Raw genomic sequence first — 19468 nt, 5'->3', positions numbered from 1 at the left:
GCTGAAGAAGGAAAGTGCAGAGAGAGGAGCAGACAGACATTTCAGCTGAGTTCTTTCCTTAATGCTGACAGCTCGCTGCAGTGATGAGAGAGCCAACTGGGGAGAAGTGGCAGACCTAACCCCATGGTGCCGTGGTAACAACCTCTCTCTAAATGTCAGTAAGACTAAAGAAATCATTGTTGTTTAAAGAGCCGGTGAAATCGCACTTCTATTTCCATCAGTTGTTGATAGTTTTCAATATCTTTGTGTGCACATCTTAGACACCGTCAGGTGGTCAGTGAGAACCAACTGTACCCTAAAGAAAGCACAACAGTGTCTCAAGAGTTTTGGCATGAACACCAATCTCTGTACATTTAGAGTGTCCTAACAGTGTTACTGTGTGGTTTGGAAACCTGACTGCTCAGGACTGCAGACGGCGACAAAGGACTGAAAAGTCAGCAAGAAAAGTCAGAGTCACATAACGCTCACACCACCCACTGCAAAAGGAAAGCCCAAAATATCATTAAGGACTCCTGCCATGCCACCTCGTGCTCTGTTCTTGCACTCGCCATCAAAGAAACATCAAAGCACACACCACTCGACTCAGTAATAGCTTCTTTCTTCAGGCAGTTGCTGCAGACAGTGCCACTAAACACAGGCATTTCATTGTAAGTTATACACAGAACTTGAATTTGAGCTTGGGCTGTACAGTATAGCGTTGTTTTTCTTTTCTTTTATCATCACGGTGTCAATATGCATGGTAATCACAGGGATTTTTTCAAGTTTCAAGTCAGTGTTTAGTTTATTTAACTGAAGAATGCTGGAAATAATTTAGCAGGAATTTAGCAGTATACTGAAAGCAGGAGAAAGGCAAAACATAGTACACTTTAATATCTGTTTATTGATCTTCAAGTAATATTGTTATCATGATATCATGTCCCATGTTTTCCTCATATCATGCAGCTCCATTGACAACTCTTTTGAATGTTTCTAGATGAGGGGATAACAAACAGTGAGTCATGCATTCAGTCTCCTCTCTACTTTCACTGGGCCTCATTCACACAGTGCATACACACAAATTTGTTCTTAAACCTTGCACACGAACAAACCTGGGATTCATCAATATTTTATTACCTGACTTTGGTCATACTCTGTGAACAAATTTAGAACTGCCTCAGACCATACATACGTACAAATGATGAAGGACCAGCTGTCTTCAAAAAAAGTAAACACACAGACTAAAACTAAATGCTTAACTAAAGACTTAACTAAATGCATAGCATATTAAAACCATATTTATTTTAAAAAGGCTTCAATAGATAATATTGAAAACCATTAATTTACTAATGCATGCTCATATTTCATTCCCAGCCTTTCATCCACATCAATTACATTATTATTGTCATTATTAAAATATTAAACTATGAAAACAAACTAGTGTCCCAGTCCTAGCTTACAGTCAAGTTTATGAGAATGTCTATATTGAAATATATAAACAGTTTAGGTTTTTATTGTTTTCACTGAATCTGTCTGTCGACTAATGATGGCTTCTCCCACCAATTTTTATTGCCATGAAATCATTGTAGGCCTATTCTTCTACTTCTTCTTCTTCTAAGAGGGTATATAAAAGATTCTGATCTACCTCCAAGCGGGTATTACAATAACATATCTAACCTTGGTGGAGGATCTTGCGGTCTGTGCCTTCAGGAAAGAGCGCACAAGAGGCCGACACGTTTAATCATGCTGTGACAGTAACTATTCCGTCTGTCGTTACAGTAACAGACGCTCAATAACAGTTTAACACCGGCGTGTCAGGGCCTTATTATGTGTGTAAAAACAACTCACTTACAACTTACAACAACTCATTCACGTAGGCAAATGTATTTCCTTATTTAGAGAAATGGGGGTGTGGCAGTATGCTGATTGCAATTAACGACATGCACTTGCCAATTTAGAATGTTTCTGGTTCACTAATACACACAGTGGTGAGAACAAAATCAGCAATGCTAATGTTGTCATGAATCCAACAGTAATTTTGCATGCGCGCTTATGTGCAGAGTAAGAACATTTCTTAGCACGTATTCATGAGTGACGCCCAATGATACAGTGTCACTTGTATCCAGCCCAACAGCACCACAAACTGCAGCCTCCAAAATGGCCATAATGTCAAATCAGCTCTTTTCTAAAACTGTTTCTACAAAACTGAACATTACAACCTTCATGATGGATGGATTTATTGGCCGACTGTTGTGTTAGACTGCATTAGTTTGAGCAAGCTGTACCTGATAAACTGGTAACTGAGTGTATTAGTTAATGGATTTGTCAGTGTTGCATTCCAACATCCTCTTTTCAGTGCAAACGTGATTTGTGTGTTTGTGGATTTGCTCTAGATTGAACAAAGCTGAACAGACTGTACTCTCACATCAGCAACAACGATGTGTAAGCTTTAATGTTGTTGCTTTTGCTTTACTAATAACTTGAACCCATGATCATAAAAACTAGCTGTCTGAGGATGTTCTCCTGTCAAATGGCATTTAGAGTTGTCAACGCAGTAATCAATGTGTTGTCAGGCCAAGCTGTTAAGCCAAATAGAGCCAATAACCTTTCTGCTCCCTGAGGCCACTGTGGTAATTGGATGTGTTGAATCCTAATTAAGTCAACAGTTTTAGTCCAGTAAATAACAAAAAAAACAACAAAAAAAGCCAGTTGGTGGCTTCCAAAATAACCTGTTTTGACAGTGAGATACCTGGGGCCAGGATTTGCCTTGGCCTTCAATGTGCACAGTGTGGACAGTTTCACTCACTCCTGGCTCACCAACATATGCTGTTTCACCTGCATTGGCACACAAAAACACACACACACACACTCTCTCTCTTGTACTGACATACACTGTTGCACACGCTCACAATTTTTATCCTCACAACAAATGGTCTGTCTCAAAGGTCAGTTGCTTGGATTTATGGTTGTGTCCAGCCTCTCTCTGGGTCTAATGGACTGCCTTTATAAAATGCATCTAATGGGCCGCAGCAGTTTGTTGCTGTGGAGATGTTTGTGTACCCTGCGCTGCCTCTCCTTGCTGTCTCCGCTTTATTTCTCTTCATGCATCCACCTACCTTTCTCTCTCTCCCCCCATCCTGTCCTGCTGTCAGGTTATTTTCTGATAAGATCCAGAGCGGCTAACTCACTCTCGGACTGCAGCACCAGGTGTTCCCAAAAAAAGACGCTGTGGGCATGTGTTTTTTTGCTGTGTCACTCGTAAGCATTTGTGCTCTTCATGTGCACAGCAGTCGGCTTAAGCACAAATTTTACAGATTTGATTAGTCATTTCTGGCTTGGTAGTTGCAGCTCTGCCTTTATGTGTGGATTTGTCTACAGCTTGGCTTTTCTACAGGCTTTTAGCTTGTCTTTTGTAGCATGCTAACACGCTAAAATAAGATGCTGAACATGGAAAACATTATTCCTGCTAAACATCAGCATGTTAGCATTGTCATTTTGAGTGGGTTTGCATGCTAATGTTCAGATCAAACCACTGCTGTGGCTAAGTACAACCTCACAGAGCTGTAAGCATGGCTGTAGACTCTTATTTTCATTTTTCATGAACTCATCCTTTTCTGGTGCAGGCGTTTGGCTTAAGGTGCATATCACAGTATCTTGCTTGTGAGTATTTTTAACTAGTCATGCATCTGGGAGAGTGCTTGCTCGGGCACTGTGCTAAGACACACTATGATTTGTTAGATTCAGACTAAGAATATTCAACTGTGATTCGTTAATATTAATCAGTCTGTTTTTGGCCCGTCACCCCATATTTTTAGGTCACAATGTTCTCAATACTCCAGTAATTACAGAAGTGTCAAACTGTTGTGTACAGCTGAATGTGGCTTCACTTCTGTGGTCTCAATGACCATACATTTTAATGACCGACATGCAATTCATTTGAATCAGAACACAAGTGAATGATTGATGCAGCAGTGAACCCCGTCCCCCGTGTGGCTCTGTGCTCTCTGAATCTTCCTCTTATCTCTTTATTCTGTGTCTGTCTGTTGAAGCAAGTCTGACTAAACGCTCAGAGCTAAATCTTTCAAGTTGACCCACAGAGGCTGCTGAGTTATTTATTTCATTGACAGTGTTTGTGGCACTGTTGAGACCTCCATGGATTGTGTTATGCATACATAACAGCACGTTATACATAGATAGACAAATATATTTGTAACATATAAAATGTGTATCATTCAAATTAATTAACTGTCTAGATAATCAGCCAAGAGGTTAATAAGGAGCAGACCTAGTTTCCTTCTGGTTGGTAGCAGCTGCTGTCCGTCCTCATCTGTATTCTGTCTCTTTGCCTGCCAGGTACAAAGCTGTCATCGAGGCATGCTCTCTTCAACCTGACATCGACATCCTTCCACAGGGGGACCAGACAGAGATCGGGGAGCGGGTCAGTATCACCGTAAAATTTCTCATTTTCTTTATATTCCTCTGAGTTCTTTTTATCTTCCAGACCTGGCCGAAGCTCCCACTGTGGCTCACTGTGCTGCAGAATCATTTGATTCATTGCAGCCAGGATGTGATACTGGGAGCTGGACTGACCTTGTTCAGCTAAAGCACTGTCATGTTGCATTTCTTCCCACACCAGCAATGCAGGGAATAAACCGTGATCTCCTTTGTTACTCTGGGGGCGAGTGCCACATACATTTATGGATGTAATCATGTTGTTCATTCCTCTTTGTAGTAAAACCTTCTAGTAACGTTTCTGTCCTCTGGTGCAGGGTATCATCCTGTCAGGTGGACAGAAACAGCGGATCAGTGTAGCCAGAGCCTTGTACCAACAGACCCATGTGGTCTTTCTGGTGAGTCTGCACACACACGCACACACCTTTGATCAAAAGAATGATTACAGTTGCTGAGTTGCACCTGTATGTGGCCATGTCAGCAGGCAGTCTGTAAGTATTTACAGTGAAACATTTGTTCTGAAGCTTCATCTGGAGACTCAGATGTGTTTCTATTTCTGAAGCCTTCCTACGTGACAAAAATAGCAACACGCTCTCTGGCGCTCAGCTGCAGGGCTGAGGAAGTTCACTGCCTCTCAGTTATTGATCACTTTGTGTTACATGTTTGCAACTAGGGCTTCGTTGTCGATCAATCTGCAGATAATTTTCTTGATTGTGTCAAACAAAAGTAAAACAAAATGGCATTCACAATTCCTCAGAGGCTACAGTAATATTGTCAGATATATTGTTGTGTTTGACTAAAGTTGTAAGATATTCAAGTTACTTTCATTTATGACAAAGAAAAACAGCACATCCTCACATTAAAACAGCTGCGACCAGACATTTTTGGGCATTTTTGCTTGAAAAATAACTGAAACAATCAATCACAGTCAGGTGTTTCTGTGCACCAATCACACCAGTCTCAGTCAAATCTAATCAAACCACACTCACGCAGTCCTAATGAAGCAAATAAGCTGAGCTCTTGAGTACCAGACTCTTAAAGTTCCTCTCGAGGCACTGATTAAACCTCTATTAACTCATCTCTGTTCATCAAAATTACACATTATTGCATCAAAATTACTTTCTTTCTCACGAAAAAAATCCCTTCATGCCTTAAAATGGCTTAGCTGTAACTCTACATCTTTGCCTCATTTATTATGCGCGGTCTATGTAATGATCCACGATTATGCAAGTTATCCCCGCCGCTTAGTCACTCGCCTACAGCTGGAGTGTAGCGGCTCACCTTCGACTTTGCTCATCGAACACACAAACTTGTTCTAAAGTGTAACAGCCTACATAACAACTTTGATTGTTTGATTATTAGGTCATGAATAGTTAAAACTGTAGAGAAATACTTCAACCTGCTACATACTTATACTGTGTGTTCATGTATTGTTTTTAGGATGACCCATTCTCTGCTTTAGACATCCATCTGAGTGACCATCTGATGCAGGATGGCATCCTCAAGCTCCTGAGAGAGGAGAAGAGGACGGTGGTGTTGGTCACACACAAACTTCAGTATTTACCACACGCAGATTGGGTAAGGCCAGGCTGTGTGTGTGTGTCTGTGTGTGCGTGTGTGTAAAACAGATATTTGCAGCTATGATCTTAACCAGCCTGATAAATGATCCTTTTACTCTGTCACAATAATTGATGAGACTGACCATCTGTGATGCTCTTATATTATTCATGATTTGTGATGCAGACAGTTTATCTCACAAAGATCCCACTGCATCCTGATTGATTTATTTCCAATGGCAGCTAATGATACTAAATATTGCATTGCTTCTTCTCATTTTACCTTTGTGCGTATGTGTGTTTTTATTAGATCATCGCCATGAAAGACGGCACAATCCAGACTGAGGGGACTCTAAAAGACATCCAGAAATCTGACTCTGAACTCTTTGAGCAGTGGAAAACCCTGATGCACAGACAGGACCATGAGTTTGAGACGGTGATTAAAGAGTGATATTTAAGTGCTAATGAATCCTTGATGACTTTGAATCTTTGCTTTTTATTAATTTAACAGTTTTTAGATTTGACAGAGGTGCAAACAAGCCACTTTTGCTCAGAATGAAAGTTTCATTTCCTGGATGTTTGCTTAACTCACCCCCTAAATGACCAATTGTATATCAATTACTAATCTCATGTTACGGTTGAATGCATGCCTTTCTAGTATCTCTCTGGTGAATGAAAATCCCCCTAAACCCTCACTCAAATTGTGCAGTATAATCCAAGTCTTATTTAGCCAGTCGTATACTCAGTATGTCCAAGAACAGATAGCCCTTTCTGCCTGGGAACTGACCAGAAACAGTTAAATATACTGCCTTTAAAGCCAGACTCCAGCGCCTGTGTTCAACAAAGTAAAATTACTGTTTTTTTGTGTCTGTCTGGCTTTGAGTTTCACCTTTGTTTCAGTTTCCCGTCGGAAAGGGCTGTCTGCTTGGAAAGTACTGAGCATTGCTATAATTTTGCTGTCGTTAAATGTGGAACACTTCTACTTCAGTTTATCAAGAATTTTCTCCATTATTGGATTTTTTTTGTTCGGTGTTCGCGGAGGCATGTTAGAAATGCTTTGCTACACAAATTTCACTATGACATGAAATGACTAATTGATACACAAATGATCATTTGAGGGGGTGAAATGCTCCTTTAATGTCTCAGATTATAGATGTTTGTATTCTGGAGAAAATCACATGTTTACCGTTATGTCTCCTCCTCCAGCAGACGGAGGCAGCCAGTATGACAGATATGGAGAGGAAGAACCTGCGGAGGGCCATGTACTCCAGAGAGGCTGCCCGTACTGAAGAAGAAGACGAGGAAGGTGAGAGGTCACAGTGAACAACAGCTTTACTACAAGTGTGTGACTACAGTCTGTCCTTTAATGCTTTCAGCCTGATTATAATGGATATGTGTGTGTGTGTAATGACAATAACAGAGGCTGTGTCTATTTGCTGAGAACCTCTTACATTACATTACATTAAAGCTTAAGCTCGGCAGCTTGTTTTTATGTTAACACCTGCTTCAATGTTTGCAATGATTTGAATAGCAACAAATTCCCCGTGTATCCTTCTCCTCCTTTGTTCTTTATTTATTCTAACCTGTCTGTGTAGAAGCAAACATTACATGGGTGTTAAATGCTCCGGACCTTCTTCTGGGTCTGGTGTCTCATGCCTTGGCTTCTCTTTAAGCTTTCTCAGCAACCAGATATGATGCAGGCTTCTCTGTTGCAGCCTCTTGCCGTGGCTAAACACTGGATCTGATCCTTTATCTGTGTGTGTCTCTGCTATTGAATGTGCAGCTGTGGTGGGAGGTGCTAAGGTGCAGTGGCTGTACTTTTTATCTGTGTTCTGTGTTGTCTCCCGTGTACTGGTGGCACCCCTGAGTGGACTTGTGAGATGGCTCCAGCACCTGGTGCTGCCTTCGTGTTCGATCGAGCAGGTGTGGCAAGAAAGCATGGACTAAACAAAAGAAAAAACAAAAACACGTCTGTGGCATCGTGACGCTGCAAGCAACTCGCAGCTACTCCCGTCATCTTAGAATCATTCATCATTGTTCTCACTTTTTTCCCAGACATTTGTCACTCCTGCTTCTTAAAAGCTCCTTAATACCAGCATGATTGCACAGTAGATGATGGTAGCAGAAGTCTGTTTAGCCCTGCCAGTCATCCTCCCCCTTTTCTTCCTTCTCTACTCTCCTGCTTCCTCTCTGCCACCGGCTCGTAGACTCCCACATGCAGCCTCATGCTCCAAAGCTTCTTGCATGATGTGATGTGATGTGATACATTTACATCAGAGGCGTGTAGGAGGCGGCAGGTTGTTAACATTAGCTCCTCAATCTCAGTCAGTGTGTCATGGCTGCTCTGTTGCCCCTGAAAAACACGCCACTCATGGGAATGAGCTTCTGCTTGGTGTCTGAAGAACATGAATAAAGATGGTGTGGCCTGTAGCGTAATTTCTCTGTGGTTGCTCCTCTCCTTTGGCCCTCTTTCTCTGTTATTTTTTCTCTTCTCTTCCTGTCCTGTGCTAGTTGTGGTGCTTCAGACAGACACAGGAGGACAAAATCGGAGAAATGTGTCAGAAAAGGTGACAGATAAAGACGGACAGAGAGACAGAATGAAGATAATGGAATTTCTAGGAAGGAGGGTAGAAGGAGGACCATCTGAAATGTCAGAGAGCATATGAGCTGTGAGTCACAGCAGAGGAGATCACAGTTAAATATAGAAATGATCTTTTATGTCCAGTATGAAAATCTGTAAGGGCACAGTCATATAATAATATAATATAATATAATATAATAATTTCCTACTAAAATAAATCTAAAACTCATCCTGATCAAGTCTCACACTTAAAGGGACAGTTCACTCCAAAATCAAAAAGTGGTAGAGATGTCTGCCTTCTCTTCAGAATAATAGAACTAGGTGGCACTCAGCTTGTGGCCAAAAAAAACATTTTGAAAATTCAACAGCAATGTCTATTTTCAGAAATCATGACCTGGTTACTCAAGATAATCCACAGACCGTGTTGTGAGCAATTTCATGTAGGAACTATTTTCTTTCTGCCAAACTACACCCACCAACTGCATCACCGAGCAAAGGGAAGCATGCATCTACTGCTAGCTCACTTAGCACCACTAAGCTAATGTTACAGCTCAGCTGAGGAGGACGCCATTAATGTTTAAATCTCCCACTGCCACGCCTCACCAAATCAATCTGGACTTATAAACAGCGCTACAGGTGGGAAGGAAAATCTGAATTTTGGATTTTGGAGTGAACTGTCCCTTTAAAAACAAACTTAAAGCAAACTGTTTAACATATCGAGTCATCTGTTTTGATCCCAGAGGAATCCGTGGAGAGTGATGATGACGACAACCTGTCGCAGGTAATGCGTCAGCGTGCCACCATCCCCTGGCGCTCCTGCGGCACCTACCTGTCCTCCGCTGGGCTCCTCCTGCTCTCCCTGCTCCTCCTGTCACAGCTCCTCAAACACTCCCTCATGGTTGCCATCGACTACTGGCTGGCACACTGGACGTCACACGTCATCATGGCCAAGATCGAGGCTACAGCTCGTAACTGTACTATCGTTCAGGTGAGCAGCTGAATGGCATGACTTGTTTGACCAAAATGCTCCTTGTTTTTGTGTTGGTCAGCCGTTTTAAGAGTCAAAGTCTTTTCATGTGTGATTGCTATCACCTTTATGGGAGCACAAATCATTCATTTAAGTACATTTTAATGCCTCACATTCTGCAGTTGCATCTTCTTGATGACGATTGAATGCTTTTCCTTTCTGTGCCTCATGTCAGTGATCTCTAACCTGGGGGTCAAGACCCCTTCATTGGGTCAAGGGATACATCTGAGGGTTTCACAAGATGGTATTTGCAATATCATAAAAGAAAAAAATGAAGTTTTACAAGGCAAATTTGCATTCATATCTCTTCTCTGTGCTTTCCATCAATTAGAAAACAATGTGTGGTTTTAGATCTTTGAGCCTTGAAAGTGAATTAAGATAGAGACAAGCTGTTTTTACAACCTGACATCTATACAAGTCAACCTCTTATTTAAGTAAATGTATAAACCTCATCGTCAATCACACAATATGTGGCAAAGTTAAAAACCATGGGGTTGAACTAATCAGTCACGTCAGTCAACTCCTATGCAATAAAATCTAGTTCACTGCCACAGCAAGTAGGCTGACTCATAGTAACAACCTTGCAATAGAGGTGATTCTAGTCCCTGCTGAGTCAGTAAGTCATATAAAAGTCATGTTCACATGTGGGAGGTTGGGTGATGACTCTATACATTGAACAAATACTGACATCCAAACGCATACTTAAATATTCATGCCCATCCCTACTACGCACATTTAGAAAACACAAAAAAGTTAGTGGTTCACTGGACAATCAGAAGAGTAAAGGGGGTAATGGGTCAACAGCTGGTGTGATTTGGTACTGAGTGTAGAAAACCATTTTGCTTTGCAGGCATCAGTACCTTGCCACGTACATAGTGTGTCAGCAATAACAGAGTGGACATAAAAGGGGATTACACCTTGAACTAAATTAAAAGATTAATTATTTTCTCACAACAGCCTCCCTGTGTTTAACACCTACACAGACAGAAAGTACAACACAATTACAGAGTGACACTCTTATTTGGATCTGATGCAGAAATGGCAGCAGCAAACATGATGTTCTTGAATGAAATTATATGTAAATATAGCACTGATGCGTAACATCAGCAATTTTTAAGCAGTTTTAAATTGGCCATAATGACATCTGTGGCACGTTGCGTTCATTTAATACAATCATGTTTACTGTCTTCTAAGCATCATGAAAATAAATACTAGGAGACAATAACAGCTGACTGCTACTAAAACTAAAGGTGTGAAAATTAAACAAAACTTCTTAATGTTACTTTATGCTTTTCCTATGGTTGAACTAATGGTTGCACACAAACCAACAATGCAATAATAATAATCAATCATGTTTACAACGAGAGTGGTAGAGACATAGTCAGATGTCAGACCTGGTCTACATGAAGGCTCTCATATGTAAGATAGAGTCAAACAGGTTAAATGTACATATAAATTTATGTTCTGACTCGGTTTAACAAGATCATCTTTCACCACTGAGCCCCTCTAATTTTCACAGAGTGTCCACAGCTGTTAAAGGGATCAATTTAAAAACCAGGTCTAGAGATGCAACTAATTATTTTCATTACTGGTTAATCTGCCAGTTATTTTCTTGATTGACTGTAATCATTTGGTCTATAAATGTTCATCAGAACTTCCCATAGCTTAAGATGATACCTTCAAATGTCTTGTTGTGCTTGACCATCAGTCCAAAATCTAAGGTAACCAGATTACTGCTAGAGAGCATTGTTACAGGCTGTTAACTATGAACATTGTTGTGGACATCTGTGGCATCTCTCACTTTCACTGACATGAGTGCCAGGAAGTCTGTGAAGAGGGAGTGAATTTGAGAAGTTTGGAGGTCAAAACGTATGACCTATAGACCTTTGACACTTTTATTTTGAAGGGTCACTAACCAAAAAGGTGGTGAAACAGTCTCATGTGACAGTAAACTGCATATATTTAGGTTTCTGACTGCTAGTCGCACAAAACAGGAAACGGTCACGGGCATTTTCATTATTTCCTGACATTTTATAAACCTAGCAATTAATCAATGAATTTAATCGATAATGAAAGTAATGGTTGCAGCCCTTTTTTAAAACAAACTCATGCGTGGAGAAGTAGTTAACAGTGCATCACCTATTTTTTTAAACCATGCTGGAGTGAGATTACGTAACACTTCTCTCACTTATTCTCCTGTGAATCTCAGTTGAGCGGAGCTGACCTAAAACACAGAGGCACTGCCAGCTCCAGATGGAGCGTTCACTAACACACCCCAAAGACAACTGCAGCTTGGACTCATCTGCATGTTAGAGACACAAGGATGCATTGATAGAGAAAGTGCTACTGGCTAATGTAAAGACGCACAGGTTTGATTCATGTAGTTAGGTCAAACCACCTGCAGAAATCATGTGAATAAATGAGGCTTTAGCTCACGAGTGACAAACATCACAGCTCACCTGACCTGAACTAAACCGTTATCCTGATTTAGACACGGCAGATAGAGGTGTTTGTGTGAGGGAGTGACATAAAGTTTAAAGCTCATCTTACATAAGTGACCTCTTCCCCAATATAGTCTCTTGCTCTCACACAGAAAACACACATACACACATTCAGAGAAAGCACAGAGGTGCACACACACATGCTCTGAAACAAAATACCAATACAAGTGAAGGTTAAGCTGCGTCGTTCACACGTCGGGGACACACCGGCTGTTTCAGTTCATCATGTTCCATGACCAGTGAAGCTGGTCGAGCCACTCTAATATTAACAGTTTTATATGTGTGTGTGTGTGTGTGTGTGTGTGTGTGTGTGTGTGTGTGTGTGTGTGTTTTGCTTGTTTGCGTGTGTGTGTCCGTCATGTGAGCAAGTCACATTTCACACAGTCACAGAGAGTCATCCGAGTTTGGAGACAGGTGCACTGTGTCCTCCTCCCTCTCTCTCTCTCTCTCTCTCTCTCACACTCACACACACACACACACACACACACACGTACACACAGAGACACACACTGAATGTTCAGTCAAGTGCAGATTGTTGCCTGAATGCCAAGGACGTGTTTTCTGGCCGAGCGTCGGTGTGTATCTGCCAGCTTTATCTAATCTACACTGTGCTGTAGACTAATGCATGTGGCAACACTCAGAGGTCCTGTTCTACTATCAGACACAAACTCTGGCAAGTTACTGACACTTGATGTAACTGTCAGGCCCGACAGTACAGATGAGAGTTAACAGCCAAGTCCCCAGAAGAAAGTGTTGGCATTGTCCGATTCTGCAAACTACAGATACATTACAGCAGTATGTTTCACACATATCGTATCAACGTTTCTAAAGCCACATAGTTCAGATGACATGTCTATGAGTTGACCGTGTCCTCAGGGGGTGGAGGGGGTGGTGGATAGCATGACACCTTGGTGAGAAGGCTGCCAAGCTGCAGATAACTGTTTAAGATCAACAAACAATAACACTGGTTGTTGTTTAGTGAGACATCACTGTGTTTCCAGCGGAGATTGTGCAGCCAAAACCAGATATTTTAAGCAAAAACATGATCTTTTTCTAACCATAACCAAGTGTTTTTTGTTCCTTGACATAACCACATGTTAATCATAGTGTTGTTGAAATGTAAAGATAAAGAAATGAAAGATTCAATATTTCTGCTATATGATGACTTACAAATGTTATATATCCATGGTAGCAGAAAAGTACAATGTCAGCATTTATCCTGGGGATTGGGTTGGTTTTAAATCAGAATTCTCACATTACAGGTGACAGATAATCTGCCTTGTCTTTTTTGTCTGGAATTAAAGGAACAAAAAGAGGATTACACACAAGTGGAAACTGATGTTTCTAGTGGGGATTAGTTTGCATAAGTTTTTCTTTATTACTGATGGGCCTAATCTGTCATTTCTGACCATATGAGATATATTTACATAATGGAGGCATAAGAGCTGTGAATGGAGAGCAGTAATTGTGTTCATCAGCTGAATACAATACAAGATTATTTTCTAGGCGTTTCTGCTTTATTGTGATAGAGACAGAGAGAGCCAGGAAAGGCAGGGGAAAGAGAGGCAATGACATGCAGCAAAGGGCCCAGGCCAGGCTCGAATCTGGGCCACTGCAGTGAGGACTCAGCCTTATTGGTATGCGCTGTACCCAGTGAGCCACTGGGGCAGCCACAGTAAAAGAAACTAGCCTAAGGCCCCAGGCATTACCGATGTAAACAAACTACTAATACTGTAACTGTCTAGTGTATCATATGTAGTCTGTGTATTTAAAGCCCTGTCAGTCATTTTGTGAACGATATCAGGTTTTAGTGTTGGTTGGGACGTCAAGATGACTGATTGTGTCCTTTTCATATGACAAATTACAATTTTCATGTCAGAAATAGCAATTTTTTTGAGAATTTTAACTGTTCCTCATTTCATTTCTATTTTGAATGAGTTAAAATGCTAATTTATGCTTTGAGAACATTCATTCTTGTGGTTATTGTCAAAAATAATCATTTGATTATATGGATTCCATGGAAGTCTGAAGGGTAAAAGGTACATTGTACTGAGGCTTTGGGGTGAATGATTTTACATAATTTCATAGTGTAAATCAGAAATGCAGTGCTTAATATTAAAAAAATAGTAATTGGTTTTCAAATTTGATTTTGACTGGTTGTGTTTTAATGTCTGATATCTGATAGAGACATGTGAATATGTAGAAAAAAGACGTAGGCGGTAAACTGAGGGGGAAATATAGAAAGCTCAGGAGAGAACAACATCTCTGAGCTTCTTTTTTTTTTTTTTTGTTTAAGTGTTACCAAATCAGCTGTTAAAGCTTCACCAGCTCTTGTCACATTAGACAGATTGTTATTAACCGGCCTCAGAGTTTAATTATGCTTCTAATTACAGTGCAAGCAAACCCCCGCTCTCTCTCACTTTCTCAAACACACACAGGGTTGCTGTCATGTCTTAAATAACCCCTACTCTCTCGCTCTGTAGGAGTGTGGCTTCAGTCACTCGTGGTATCTGTCGGTGTTCAGTGTGCTGTGTTGCCTGGGCATCGTCCTGTGTCTGGCCACCTCTGTGGCTGTGGAGTGGACCGGCCTCAAAGTGGCCAAGGAGCTCCACCACGATCTGCTCAACAAGATCATCCTGGCCCCCATGAGGTGCGGCGCTCAGTGTGTGTGTGTGCTGCAACTCTGCCTCATGATGTGTTAAACAGACAAAGAGATGCGTGTGCTCGCTGATACTGCGTGTTTGCTGAAACAGATCATTTAAATGAGGAAACACGGTTAAAAGCACCTTTGTTCGCCCCATTACTCAGAGCACCATCTGCTTTCCTTACACAAAACCCGGGAGACATCACTTACATAAAGACGCTCACGTTCACATCACAAATCTACATGTACTGTATACACACACTCATATGCATGGCTAAATAAACAGATGTATTTCATATGAAATAATTTAGATTCAACCAGCTGACAGCACTGCACGTCTGAGCAGATTCATCTCTTATTGGCAGCATGTGGAAGTCTGTAAAATATAATTATATATAATTATAGTCTCTAAGGATTTACTATATTTTACGAAAAAAATAATCTTTGAAAATAAAGCACTTTTGAAATTGAATCATAAATTAGATGATTCCTGAGGGTAATGAAACATTCTCGTGCCTGCAGGCTGTTTGAGACGACCCCGCTCGGCAGCATCCTCAACAGGTTCTCCACAGACACAAACACAATCGACCAGCACATCCCCACCACCCTGGAGTGCCTCTCCCGCTCCACACTGCTGTGCGTGTCCGCCCTGGGCGTCATCTCCTACGTGACCCCCGTTTTCCTCATTGCCCTCCTGCCGCTGGCTGTCGCCTGCTATTTCATCCAGAAGTACTTTCGGATGGCCTCCAGGTGAGTCAGACGGGACGAGGGATATCACAGACATCTGGATATTTTCATCGTTAGATGTCTGCAGGACACCAAGGTCATATCATCAGTGTTATATAAGAGTGTAGTTTTAATCTGTCTTTAATGTGATACAAGTTTAAAGAGGAGCTGTTATGCTCTCCCTATTTTCTGTCATATAATGTTAAACTAAAGTAAACAACAGGACAGCAATACTTTGACTTTTTAATTTTGCCTCAAGGACGTTTCGGGCGAGACGGCCTTCTTAAGCTTGTAATGTGTCAATGTCACAAACAATATGCAGGTGGGTTAATTATAGTTGACCTCAACCAGCACAGCATGTACATCCCAACAGGCAGCGCCAAAATGTCTCACAGCACAGATTCTCCGGGTTTAGAGCGCTAAAACACGTCACAACATAAATATATTCACCTCCATCCCAGTGTGGAAAAAGATATCCGGGAAATGTATCCAATATGCCTCCCCTTGGAGATCAATCAATCAATCAATCAAACTTTATTTATATAGCGCCTTTCATACATCAATGCAACCCCAAAGCGCTTTAGATTACTATAACCACCTCTCTATGGCCACAGAGAGGCGGTTGAGGTCTGGTACTGGTTGAGGTTACTTGTCATTAACCCCATCCATTTATTGTTTGTGACATCGCCAGAATACACACTGAGGAAGGGGATCTAGCCCGAAACGTCCGTGTGGCAACATTTAAAAGTCAAATTGGAGTGCTTTCCTGATCTTTACTTGATTATTACTTTCGTAAAGGATCCAACACCCAGTCTTCAAACTTTAAATGTGAGTTGAGCACGTTGTGACTTATATATATGTACAATGTTAAAATGTCAGACGTTCATATTAAATGTGGACAGTTTCAAGCAAAGTATCGCCCTGATCACACTAAAAGCATATAAGCAGCAGGAGGCAAATTTTTGCAATTGTTTTTAATGACAATTAGGCTTTTTGCTTGCTGCTTTTGTGTTGCTGTGTGCCTCGAGTTTCTGCACTCTAGGTGTCCCGCATTTTTGCAAGAGCACTCTGAATTTCTCAAGTTGAAAAAACTTCAACTCAGAGCAGAAAACTGCTCCGCTTCTTCTCCACTTTTCTCCCATCGTCCAGTTGGCTGATCTGAGAAGTGGGCCTTCTGTGGTGGTCACAACAAGAAGTTTACAGTTGATAAACAATGGAGGAGAAACTGGTGGTAGTAGTTGCTGGATACCCAGAGCTATACGGCATTACAAACTGCAGTTACCACGATCAATAGAAAACAGCAGGCATGGAAGCATTTCAGTGCAATACTTGAAATTTGTCAGTATTTTTTATACATTTAAACTTTATTAACAATTTATATTAACTGTAGGTTTGCATACAGTTGATAGCTATGTGCTAAGCTGAGGTGAGGAGGTGATGGGGTGGTTGCCTGGTGCAGCAAGCGTTTTTTTTACTAGTGGCTTCAATTAATTTAAAGGGGGAAAAAACCTGCAAAACCCTTTCTGTGTGATCGCGGCCTAATCCCTGTGAACAACTTTCCAACTTTTTTTTTCTCTACCTCTCTTCCTCGACAAGATGAAGTCAGATTGTGATGGATTTCTGTATATGCCCATGTGCCCCAGGCACATCACTGCAAATTACAACATTACATACACTGCTACATGTAGCCACATGCTAATGTCAGGGAAACACATAATCTTGGTTGCTAATGTTTTCCTCTCAGATTTCAGATCATATTCCAGCTGGAACATGTCTGGTTGTGTTTAAAAGCCTTTAATGGTGATTTTTAACAGTAAAAAGTGCCGATGTTCTCTGTTACAGTCATTCCCCTGACTGTGATGATGGTGCACAAACACTAATGCTGTGTACCCTCCAAACGCGAATTTCGCGCGTCGAGATTACATATAAAAGACGTGATTAGACGCGAATTCGCGCCGGGTGGCGCGATGGACATGTCTAATGCGACGCGATACACACGTAGGTGCGGCGCGATAGATGCGAAATTCGCGTCTATTGCCTCATTGCTTGAGTTGAAAATATTGAACTTTTGAGGCAAATTCGTGTGACGCTGTGCCAATCAGCGTTGAGATTCTCCCAACGTCACGTCTTGACGCCCTGACGTCCAGTTGTTGACACAACAATAAACTTCTACTCACCGGAGACAGATGGACAGGCGCTCCGCAGCTGAAATGGAGCGCCTGTCGTTGGTGTCCTGCCGGGAGATCCTGGCACAAACCCTAGCTAGCAGGTCTTCAAACTGGGCAGCAGTCAGCCTGAAGTACTGCTGGAACCGACCGTCATCCAGGCGGAGCTCCTGTAGGAGACGGTGGAACTCGCCGAGCTCAGTGTGCCTCCACAGGGTATCATGCACCCAGAACCGACGGCGGCGTTTGGCCCTCAGACGAGTCTGGGACCTCCAGAGCAGGTACAGTGCAGTGATCATGGTGATCTCAGCCATGGTCGATGAGAGAAAGAAATGGTGGAAGTAATGTTGTTGTTATCTAGTGAAAATGGGCGGGCTCGTACGCGCGCGTCTGACGCGATAACACGAATTTTATGTAAATGGCCCAGCGTCCAAACTTGAGCGAGTAGCGCGATAAATTTTCATTTACTTGCGCGAGTAAATCGCGTTCATCGCGTTTGGTGGGAGCACAGCTTTAGACACAAAGACTCAGAAATGCTGACCAATCAGAGCAGACTGGGCTTTTTCAGGAGGGGGTCTTAAAGAGACAGGTGCTAAAACAGAGCGTTTCAGACAGAGGGTGATACAGGTGCAGTCAGACAGACAGTATGAGAAAAATTAAGTGTTTTATTATGATTAAAGCATATAAACATGTTCCAGTAGAAACCTAAAATACAAGTATGAACCTGAAAATGAGCCTAATAGGTCCTCTTTAATTAAAGCCCTCATTGTTAGACCCTTATCACGCGGTGTTTTTTGTATGCTGCTGTCCTCTATTCTTTTGTTGATGTTACCTTGTCCATTGTGTTCTCTGTCTTCTGGTCAGGGACCTGCAGCAGTTGGAGGACAGCACCCAGCTCCCTTTGCTCTGCCACTTCTCTGAGACAGTGGAAGGCCTCACCACTATCAGAGCCCTCAGGTAGTTATTACTAATATATTCCGAACCCTGACTTACAGTAGTTTGCTTCAGATGCAGTGTTGGAAAGCTGCATCACTGTTTTTGTCAAACTCTCAGGACATAAGAGAACAAATAGAAACAGGCCGTGTCTTTTACCATCAACAGGTACGAGCCCAGGTTCAGACAGAGGTTACTGCAGTTCACAGATGCCAACAACATTGCCTCTCTCTTCCTCACGGCAGCCAACCGTTGGCTGGAGGTCCGCATGGTAATGATACGTCCTCTGCTCAGCGCTTTCACATTCAGATCAGTCCTGTTTACTGTTTGTCAGACAGCAGCTGGTCCACAGTGTTGTTGATGTTGCTGGCTCCCTCTGTTGGGATTCTGACACACTGAATTTTTCATCATCACATTCAGTGTTCATGTGATGTTTTATGTATCGACTGCATGCGGCTCGCAGCTCATTTGACTTCTCCTGTTTCACAGCAGCAGAGGAGTTAACCTTCTGCTGTTTATCGATTCATGGGCACAGACGCAAAAGAAAACACACAAAGCTTTCTGTCAACATGTCCCTGTCTCACCTGTGTGTTGATTATAAACTGATCCACATTAATGGACCCGCTTTTATTTATTTACCTTTCTGAATGATTCAGCGATGCATCGTCGTCCTGCTGTAAAGTTGACATTGTCTCTCCTTGCAGGAGTACATTGGAGCCTGTGTGGTGTTAGTGGCAGCTGTAGCCTCCATCACTAACTCTCTCTACAACCAGCTGTCCACTGGTCTGGTGGGACTGGGACTGACGTATGCACTCATGGTGAGAGTGTGTCTGTGTGTGCGCACGCACGTGTGTGTCTTTTATTGCTTGTTTTATTGTTTTATTGCTTGTTTAACAGTCTCTTTAAA

General features: G+C 41.9%; 1 protein-coding gene across 9 annotated transcripts in view; it reads left to right on the top strand.

The window, feature by feature from the left end:
* Window positions 1-19468, top strand: part of abcc8 (ATP-binding cassette, sub-family C (CFTR/MRP), member 8) — an 85846-nt gene that overhangs the window by 57734 nt on the left and 8644 nt on the right. For 3 of the 9 annotated variants that reach the window (XM_078168041.1, XM_078168043.1, XM_078168045.1), the window contains 12 exons: window positions 4330-4414; window positions 4746-4826; window positions 5869-6006; window positions 6295-6420; window positions 7191-7293; window positions 7842-7907; window positions 9306-9553; window positions 14577-14743; window positions 15260-15487; window positions 18493-18585; window positions 18730-18832; window positions 19266-19379. In XM_078168041.1, coding sequence (XP_078024167.1) covers window positions 4330-4414; window positions 4746-4826; window positions 5869-6006; window positions 6295-6420; window positions 7191-7293; window positions 7842-7907; window positions 9306-9553; window positions 14577-14743; window positions 15260-15487; window positions 18493-18585; window positions 18730-18832; window positions 19266-19379 — 1552 coding nt within the window. The remainder of the gene's footprint in view (window positions 1-4329; window positions 4415-4745; window positions 4827-5868; window positions 6007-6294; window positions 6421-7190; window positions 7294-7841; window positions 7908-9305; window positions 9554-14576; window positions 14744-15259; window positions 15488-18492; window positions 18586-18729; window positions 18833-19265; window positions 19380-19468) is intronic. The other 6 variants (XM_078168044.1, XM_033634138.2, XM_033634139.2 and 3 more) reach the window with 4 other exon arrangements.

Source organism: Epinephelus lanceolatus, chromosome 5 (genome assembly GCF_041903045.1).
Source record: "Epinephelus lanceolatus isolate andai-2023 chromosome 5, ASM4190304v1, whole genome shotgun sequence".
Classification (NCBI taxonomy): domain Eukaryota; kingdom Metazoa; phylum Chordata; class Actinopteri; order Perciformes; family Serranidae; genus Epinephelus; species Epinephelus lanceolatus.
The sequence above is the reverse complement of the archived record's forward strand: the minus strand, read 5'-3'. Positions and strand labels throughout refer to the sequence as shown.